At 40.9% G+C, this 10,000-nt stretch overlaps 1 protein-coding gene across 1 annotated transcript; it reads left to right on the plus strand.

Moving 5' to 3' along the window:
• Window positions 1–551: 551 nt before the first annotated feature.
• Window positions 552–4,674, plus strand: LOC138867185 (gephyrin-like; the record flags this gene model as incomplete). Its single annotated transcript, XM_070141905.1, is given in 5 exon segments — window positions 552–1,143; window positions 1,260–1,500; window positions 1,783–2,057; window positions 3,323–3,508; window positions 3,721–4,674. Coding segments are annotated over 5 exon segments (1,522 nt in total), but the record flags the coding sequence as incomplete, so codon positions are not given.
• Window positions 4,675–10,000: the final 5,326 nt, after the last annotated feature.

Below are 10,000 nucleotides of genomic sequence, written 5' to 3' on the forward strand. Positions count from 1 at the left end.
TTGGGTTTTTTTAATAGGTTATAAATAGATTATGCTGGAGCTTATGTATTGATACTGATGCGAAGTTAGATTATATAATTGTGCCTCAGATAAATTTCCTATATCATTAATGCTTTCCTACATTTCTGTTTCTTATTTTGAAATGTATATGCAATATTTTCTTTATTTGGCTTCAGGTTTATACTGTATATATGTTTAAAGAACTTTGAATGCACAGATAAATTGATTTGATATTTTCATATTGGAGCAGTCACTTAATTCTTGTAAGAATTCTTCCAAGTGTTTGTATGAGATAAACATTTAAGAAAAATAGATAGGGTATTCAAATCAGTGGTGAGATCTCAACTGGCTTTTCCATCTTAGAAATATGCCGTCTTGCACAGCAGGGATACTAGTGCACAGGAAAATATTGATTCATTTTTAAATCAGATTTTGTAATGTCATATAATGACAGTAATTATGAATTGTATAGATCCACACTGATTTTTGTTCATGGATATTCTATATTAAGGTGATAGAATGCATGTGCAATAAATTTTTATTACCCACAGGTTCATTGCTCCAGCAATTCCCCATGCCATTGACCTTCTTACGGGACAGAAGACAGCTGTAGAAAAGACCCATGAGCAGCTACAAGCAGAAGGAATAAAAACTAGACATGGGCATCATCACCACCACCACCCATCTCACCAGCCTCACTGTCATGGTCACCATCACCACCACCATCACCAGGGACATCACCATCATCATGCAAGTGAATCTGGGAATAGTGAGTCAAAGGCAGATGTTACAACAGTGTGCAGACGTCCCAGGAAGTCTCCATATCCAATGATTTCTGTCAGCCAAGCCACTGAGATTGTATTATCACATGCAGAGAAGGGTTCTACAAAGACCCTTCCTATGCATGAGGCCCTAGGCTTTGTGCTTGCAGAGGACATCTTTGCCAAAGACCCACTACCTCCTTTCCCGGCTTCTATAAAAGATGGTTATGCAATCGTCTCCCAGGATGGAGCAGGTATCCGCAAGGTTGGAGGAGATGCAACAGCTGGTTGTGGACCTGAAGATTATAAAGTGACCAGTGGTATGTGTATCAGAATTAACACTGGTGCTCCTGTGCCACCAGGTGCTGATGCTGTTATACAGGTAAATGCCCAGTATATCGTAAGTTCCTTGATGGACTTTGAAGTATTGAACATGTGCTGAGAAAAAAAGATAAAAGCAATTAAATTTCCACCTGCTTTTCTTTCTTTTTTTTTTAGGTAGAGGACACAGAGCTTGTTAAGGAGAGTGAAGATGGCAAAACTGAACTTGAGATAAAACTCCTCAAGGCACCTTCTGTGGGTCAGGATATCCGTCCTTTAGGGTGTGATATTGCAGTCGGGGAAAAGGTTCTTGCTTCAGGAACTCTTCTTGGTCCCCCTGAAATGGGTCTCCTTGCTACCGTAGGAGTCACACATGTTGCTGTTATAAATAAACCAACTGTAGCAGTCTTGTCAACAGGTTAGTGTTTAATGACGGTGCCAGTTTGAAGTGCTTAGGCTTTTTATGGTACAAAGAAAGTAATATGCATAGATATGTAATAAAATTAGGCAATAAAATTAGGATAACTAGCTTAGTGTGTATCTTTATTTATGCAGGTGTTCATATGTATATATTTATACTTGTGCATGCTAATTAATACATATGAATATAGATATGCATTTATATAACTTAACATATTGTGCTTCAGACATACTTGTGATGGAATGTAATTCCATTGCTTATGACTCTTGGTCTTTGCAGGTAATGAGCTCCAGGAACCAGGAGAGCAATTAAAGGAAGGACACATTCGCGACAGCAATAAGACAACCCTCGTATCCCTCCTGCATCAACACAACATCCCAGTTGTAGATGCAGGGATTGCCAAGGATGACCCTACCTTATTGCTTGCAGCTCTTCGGAAAGCTCTGGACCAGGCAAGCATCTTGGTCACCACGGGCAGTGTATCCATGGGAGAACGGGACATTCTGCGGCCTGTGCTCACTTCAGATTTTGGGGCAGAGATTCATTTTGCACAGGTGAGTTTTACTTAAGAGGATGTACTGCCTGTTTGGTTGCATGGGAGCATCCTAGGGGTGAATTTTTATGCCAAGTCAGAGTTTGTATGAATTTTACCCTTTTTTCTTTCCTTTTTGATAAGACATAAAATATTCTAGGGTTTTATTTTCTAAAAATTATTAATGAGCAATTAGAAAAAGATCGAGGTGACAGTGTTCCAAATATAAAAGAACCACTTAGATATCCAGTGATGTATAGATGTGAGTAAATAAGGTCTTTAGAATTAAAAGATTGGCATATAGAGTTAAAAGTTTAGATCAGGAGTTCCCAACCTGGGGCCACAGGGTACTTGCTGGGGACCAAATTTTGATTTTGACTTGAACTGAATTATATCTCAGTTACAGTGCTTATCGGTTACATATCACAAATCAATTACACTGTTCATGACTAGTAATAACTGAATTTGAAAAGATGATAGACATTGCCTGTGGGACAACATAGGAAGTCGTGGCTTGAATAGATTGATCAAACCTGTTGTGGGGAGCTTGAGATAGGCCAAGTCCCTGCCTGGCAGCTTGCCCTGAGGGACCCTCGTAGGTATGAATAAAGGATGGATGCGGCTATGCACCCCCATTGGCGTTAGCTCCATGATGATGATAGACATTAGACAGGACAATGGAGATTATTATATATTGTCGCGGGCCACATAATAGGAAAGGTTGGGAACCACTGGTTTGAATGTTGTCTAAAAAAAAAAATTGACATAGTAGCCTTCTTTAGTAGAAGCAGCTAATCTGTGAGTGTGTGTGTGTGTGTGCGTATGTGGCAATCAGTCCTAGCATTTTATGGACCTTTTCATTTATATGATCATTTGGGCTTGGGTTCCTATTTATGATTAACCCAAGGTTTTTTCCCTGTTAGCTGTGTTTGATATTGTCTCTTACTTTATATTGGAATTGTGGATGATTTTTACTTTCTCTGAACAAAACCCCGTGGCATTTTTCAGTCTTGAGTTTCATTTTCCAAGTATAATTCCACATGAATAAATTCTCAATGTCACTTTGGAGGCATTGGCATGAGATATTGTCTATTATCAATGCATCATCTGCAAACATATTTAGATAATTACCTGGGCTTATGTTTGACTCTAAATCATTGACGAAAATAGCAAATAATCGGCACCAAAGAGTTCTGTGCCTACGTTATTTAGCTAAAAGATTCTTCATGAAGTATTGATGTGTTATTTTGTAAATTTGTGTTCTTTTATCTCTCCCTCTGTTTTCAGGTCTTCATGAAACCTGGAAAGCCTACCACATTTGCCACATGCCTGTATAAGGGGGAGAAGAAGCTAATTCTCGGACTTCCAGGAAATCCAGTGTCAGCCATAGTTACCTCCAACCTTTACCTACTCCCTCTCTGTCGCAAAATGAGTGGTCGAAGTGCTGTTGAGAACACATGTATAAAAGTAAAGGTATGTCCTTGTTTGAATGAGGGAATGATCTTCATCAAGGTTCTAATGCTTGCAGAGATCATGGATTTTAGAATGGTGGTATGTTAAGAATTTAGTGAAATTTTGTTCTCTTTTTAGGTGAAGAACATACAAGTGAGTGAATGAGTGAGTGAGTGATTGATTGACTAATTTTACAGCTACTGATTATAACTAAGTATTTTCTCTCTCCATAGCTGTCCTCCACCATATCTCTCGATCCCCGGCCAGAGTATCACCGAGCCACTTTATGCTGGGCACCTGGAGAGGATTTTGCCATGGCATATTCTACTGGAAATCAGCTCTCATCGCGACTGCTTTCTATGGCATCAGCCCAAGCATTACTTAAACTTCCTCCTCGCACTGAGCAAACAAAAAGTATCTCAGAAGGGTCTCTGGTGGAGGCTCTTTTGCTTGGCATGTGAGGGTAGTATTTGGTTAGCATTACTTGGTTGTTGATTCATTTTTATAAGAATGTTATGGGGAAGCTTGTTAGGCCAAATGTTTGTAAAAGTTCAATAAAACATTCAGTTATTTTTAAAAATTGTCTTGTTATGATTGCTATGATCTTTACTTTTAATTGACTTGCTTTAAAAAAAAATAGAGGAGGAAACATGTTTAACCAAACATTGGGAAAAATTTGAGAAAAAAAAAATTGTTTTATGTCAGAGAAGTTTGCATTGATATTTAAGTAGCATTTAACAGAGTTTTCATTATATTAAATATTAGATTCTTTTCTGGAAATTATTTTTTGATCTCTGATTTTTTATCTAAGTGTGTAATTTGAATCTGCACATATATTGATTTAATTGTATATTGAAAGTTTGTTTCTTTTAATTATTTAAATGTTAGAGCTGCGAAGAACCCAGTGATATGATATAATGGCATTTCATTCTTTGTTTATAATATGTTTCATATTCCTCACTAATTATGTAGACAATGATAAAGAATGTGTCTTTTTTGGTTAAATTGTCATTTACAAAGGGAGTCTTGTTGGACCCATAGCAGGTAAAAAAATGGTGCTAAAGTTTAAGCACAAAGATAATTTCATGGGGGTATAAATGGATGGTTTTGACAAATGTTTAGAATTGTTAAGATTTTCAGATTTATATTTTACATAAGTACAATGATGAGATTAAAAAATATATGTATATGTGTTTTGTCCTTTCCTCACTTGTTATAGTAATCCAGACCAAATGAAGGAAATTATTATACAAAGCTTTGAACATTACATTAGATTAAGTCTGTTGAATAGCGTAATGGCAATTTATAACTCAAAATTCTCTGATTTGTTTTATCTTGCATTCTTCAAATGAATGTATATTTGTTGGTATACATGCCTTTTTTATGTAATGAAAGTTAAGCAAGTATTGTAGAAAGGTATAAGAAATATGTGTCTACTCTATAGCAGAATACAGTATATTGTGGTATCAATAATGCTGATGATAATAAAAATGATATTAATGATGATAGTTATAACAGTTGTATCAAAATCACTAGTTTGACAATGATAAGAACAAAGTGTTTTTTAATTGTGGCTATTATTATTTTATTGTTTCTGTTATATTGGCAATAGTATGAAGAACAAGTCTTTTATCATTACCATTATTATTTCATTGTTTCTATCAAGTATTATCAGCAATAATAATTGTATTATCAATATTGTAACCATAAATACTAATACCACTGGATTTGATCCTATAAGTAGGTTCTCTGCCTTCTTTCTGAGGTTTAGTAGAAGAAATTGGGAAATTTATGTTTCATTAAAGAATTAATTACTATATGTAACCTCAGTATCAAGAAACTAAGGGCTGCAGATCCTCAGTGCCCGGAGGAAGAAGCCAATTACAATCCCAGATTTAGTTTTAATGTTCTGGGTGGAGGAATAGAGGATATAATCTTCTTCATTTGTGGGCCCCCCCCAATCCCTTGCCCGTTGTTGTCGTGGGGGGGCTTAGGAGACGAAGACTGAGACCCAATACAGGGATCTCCCCTGCCTAGGGCCTCAGCCCTCGACTCAACTAATTTTGCATGGTCTTTTTTTTTCTCCAGCTTTTGTTTCCGTCTCTTCTCCATCCCCTTCTGCTATCTACTTCCTAAGGTGTGAGAGCCGTGCTGAGAGGATGAAAGGCTGACCTAGTGCCAGTCCTGAACGGCCAGCGGGAACTATGGGCACGGTACTCCTGACTAATCTAGCCCTTACCTTCAGTAGCGAAAGGAGGTGGACCGAATAGGCCTATTTACATAATCCAGGTTCCCCATGACCAGTAATGAGAATGTAATCCCTTTATTAGAGGCTATGAGGCTAGCCCCTTTATCAAATAGCCCCAACCCAGGCTCTCCTTTGACCACGGCTCCGAACACTGAAACTACTGCCCACTCCTCAATGCCTACTAGTGCATTACCCACCCAAGCAGAGAATCAATCTCCAGAAGACATTCCTACCCACCCAACTTCCTCAAATTCAACTCCACCCCTGCAACCTTCATCAAACAACCAATCCTCCCTTATTACTACCTTGCAACCTTATTCTCCATCATTCCGTAATACTCCCTCTTCCACACGTCCCCGACTATCCACCACCACCAACCCTACAGATATCTTAAATACTCTGTTTAGCCCAGCTAAATGGGACCGATTTTTCGTGATCCCTGCTACAGCTCCTTACTCAGGCAACACTCTTCTCTTTCAACAATGCCTCCAAAAACAAGTAGGTAGAGTCCCTTTCTATACCAGACGCGATCGCTCCCGTCTGGTAACAGTCAGATCAGAAACTGAATCTATAGCACTGTCAAATTTAACTGATCATTCTGGCAACCCCATTCCTGCAGAACCTCATGCAACCCTTAATACCTGTACCGGAACCGTCTCTCTCTCCCCAGCAAACTGCCCAGTCGATACCAAAGATTGGTCAGACTGTGGAGAAGACTTATTAGGATGCCTCAAAGACCAAGATGTGAAATCAGTACATTGCTACACCATTCCTCCTAAAGGTCAACGAAAGAATCCAACCAATATTGCCAAAATTACCTTCTGTACACATGACCTTCCCTTACGTATCTACATTGGTGGACAATCCCTCCCTGTTCGACCATACCAACCCCCTCCACGTCAATGTCAAAACTGTTGGCGCTTTGGACATCCTGCCAAACATTGCCGTTCCACAGACCGATGCCCCATATGTGCCCAACCTGGTCATAATCGATCAAACTGCTCAGCACAAACACGAACATGTGCTAACTGCGGCGGCCCCCATAATGTATTTTATAGAGGCTGTCCCACTTACAAATTTGAATCTGAGGTAGCAACTCTCAGATACAAAAATGGTCTCACTTTACGTGAAGCCAGACAGGAAGCACGTCGACAAGGTTTCTCTCATACTCCATATTCTAGCAACATCGTTCGCTCAGCCCTTCCCCCTCCACCCAAAAATGTCCCCATTTCCACTTCTACATTCTACATCCCTCAGACCAATTCCTTTGCCACTCTAAACCCAGACACCCCAATCTCAACCACAGCTCCTATCTCAACTACAGCCCCAACACCAACCCCTCTCCCTCCCCGCACTACCCGCAGTAGACAGACTAAACGTTCTAACCCTTCTTCCCCTACAGCACAATCACCTCCACCTACCTATACCTTTGTTCCTGAGACACCAGTCTCCTCTTCCCCCCCTCATAAGAAAACCTTTATTCCACAAAACTCTCCAACCAATTCCATTGCAGAAACAATTACCTTCTCACAAAACTCTCCAACAAACTCCACTGCAGAAACAATGGATGACATTCAAAGCTATATGCTTGAGACACAAAATCCCATAACTCATGCTCCTTCCACACTTGAAGTGGCTGCCGATATTCATAACCCTCCTACTAATATTCCCCCTACACCCCTTCCTCCTACTCCCTCCCAACACAACCTAACCCCCTCAATCCCAACCACCACTGATATCCATCCTCCCAATACCCATCCTCCTGATATGCATCCCCCTCTTACTCACAACACCCCTACACCCTTTCCTCCTAATCCCTCCCAAGACAACACATCCCCTTCAACTCCAACTATCCATCCTTCTGATATTCATCCTCCTAACACTAGCACTCCCCACACATCTACTCCCTCCCAACACAACCCACCCCCTTCAACCCCAACTATAGGCACATTCTCCCTCCCTCCATCCCCTCTATCCTTTGCACTCCCTCCAGGATACACACGAGAATCACTCATGGCACAACAATGCCCTTCTCCAGACTCCCTACCTCCTAATATCCCTCCTTTACACCCCCTAGCTCCTTCCCCTTCAAATTCCCCAACACGTAAATGTGTTATCATTCATAAATCAACTAGGATATAGCTCTCCTACATTGGAATATTCGCGGTTTCCGCTCTCATAGATTAGACCTACGTCATATCCTTGCTTCTTATAATCCATCTATTATCTGCCTCCAAGAGACTTTCCTCACACACCCTCCTATTCCAATTCCTAATTACCATTTTATCTCTTCCCCACACTCCCTTTATGTCTCGTCTATACTTATCCATCATAAAACACCTTATGTCATACCTCCCATACAAACTTCGGTCCCGTGCACAGCTATTCGCATCTTTCTTCGCCGCTGGATCACAGTGATTTCAGTTTATTTCTCCCCATCCCATCCCATTGACTTTACTGCCTTTGACACTCTAATTTCCCAACTCCAACCACCTTTCCTCATAGTTGGTGATTTCAACTGCCGCCACACTCTGTGGGGTGACTCTACCACCAACTCCCGAGGCCGATCTCTAGAACGCTTCCTCTTCACAAATAACCTAATTATTCTTAATTCAGATCGCCCCACACACTTTGACATGCGCACACAATCCTTTTCATGCCTTGACCTCTCTCTATGCTCTCCTACTTTACATCTAGATTTCCATTGGTCAGTTCTAGACCACTTCCCCTATAGTGACCACTTCCCAATACTTCTTTCTCCTACTTCATATGTACCACTTCCTAATCCTCCACGCTGGTGCTTCGATAGAGCTGACTGGCATACTTTCACTTCACTCTCTACTATACCTATCCCTCCACCCCCCTTACTGTCCATTTCAGATATGCTACATTGTTTTACAACAACGATCCTAAGAGCTGCCTATACAGCCATTCCTCGAACTTCAAGACCCTATACTTCTAAATGTGTTCCATGGTGGAATTCTGATTGCTCCAAAGCGCTCCGCTTAAAACGAGCAGCCTGGAACAGCTATCGCTACAAACGAGGCACCCCTCACCAGCTATCAGCCCTTATTTCCTTTAAAAGAGCATCTGCCCATCTTCGCCGTACAATTAAAGACAGCAAAACAAATAGCTGGCAAAATTATGTTTCCTCAATTACATCTTCTACATCTATTTCAGCTGTTTGGCGACGGATCCATAAACTATCAGGCAAACATCCCCCCCATCCTGCACCCGTCCTCCATATTCGAGATATTCTCATCTCTGAGCCTGTAGAAGTAGCTAATGAACTGGGCAACTATTTCAGCCAGGTCAGTAGTGGCTCTCACCTTTCCCCACACTTTTCTTCCATTAAAACCATCAAGGAGCGCACCCCTATTACCTTCACCCTATCCTCTGATGAGTCCTATAATGCCCCTTTTTCTTCTTCTGAACTCAACGCTGCATTACAGTCGTGCCGCAACACTCATGAAGGCCCTGATGGCATTCACTATCGTATGCTCCGACACCTCCCATCTTCCTCTCTATCCTTCCTTTTAACTATTTTCAACCACATATGGACGACAGGAAATTTTCCTTCTCATTGGCGAGATGCTCTCATCCTACCTTTCTTAAAACCCAATAAATCAGGTACCCTACCCCAAGATTACCGCCCCATAGCTCTAACTAGCTGCTTGTGTAAACTACTAGAACGAATGGTTAACTTCCGTTTAATGTGGTACCTAGAGTCTCATAATCTCCTTTCCCCTTCCCAGTTTGGTTTCCGACGTGCCCGAAGTACAGCAGACCCACTTGCCCATTTTGAGACATACATTACATCGGCATTTGCACGCCATGAATCCGTATTAGCCATTTTCTTTGATCTAGAAAAAGCATATGACACCACATGGCGATACCATATCCTCCAACAATTGTCCTCCCTAGGTTTACGTGGAAACATGGGTGTTTTCATTAAATCCTTCCTTTCTAAACGTACTTTCCAGGTCAAGATTGCCTCTTCCACTTCATCATCCTTTCCTCAATTCGAAGGAGTCCCACAAGGAAGTGTGCTTAGTACCACTTTATTCCTTCTTGCTGTAAATGACATAGTCTCAGTCCTACCACCAGGAGCCAGAGCATCACTATATGTTGATGACTTAACCATCTATGCATCTGGCACATCCATACCAGATCTCTGTCAATTCCTTCAGTCTGCAATAACATCAGTAACTTCTTGGGCCACCAACCATGGCTTTCGCTTCTCTACCTCTAAATCTTTCCCCATC

The sequence above is a fragment of the Penaeus vannamei genome, chromosome 28, assembly GCF_042767895.1.
Source record: "Penaeus vannamei isolate JL-2024 chromosome 28, ASM4276789v1, whole genome shotgun sequence".
NCBI classification, from domain to species: Eukaryota; Metazoa; Arthropoda; class Malacostraca; order Decapoda; family Penaeidae; genus Penaeus; species Penaeus vannamei.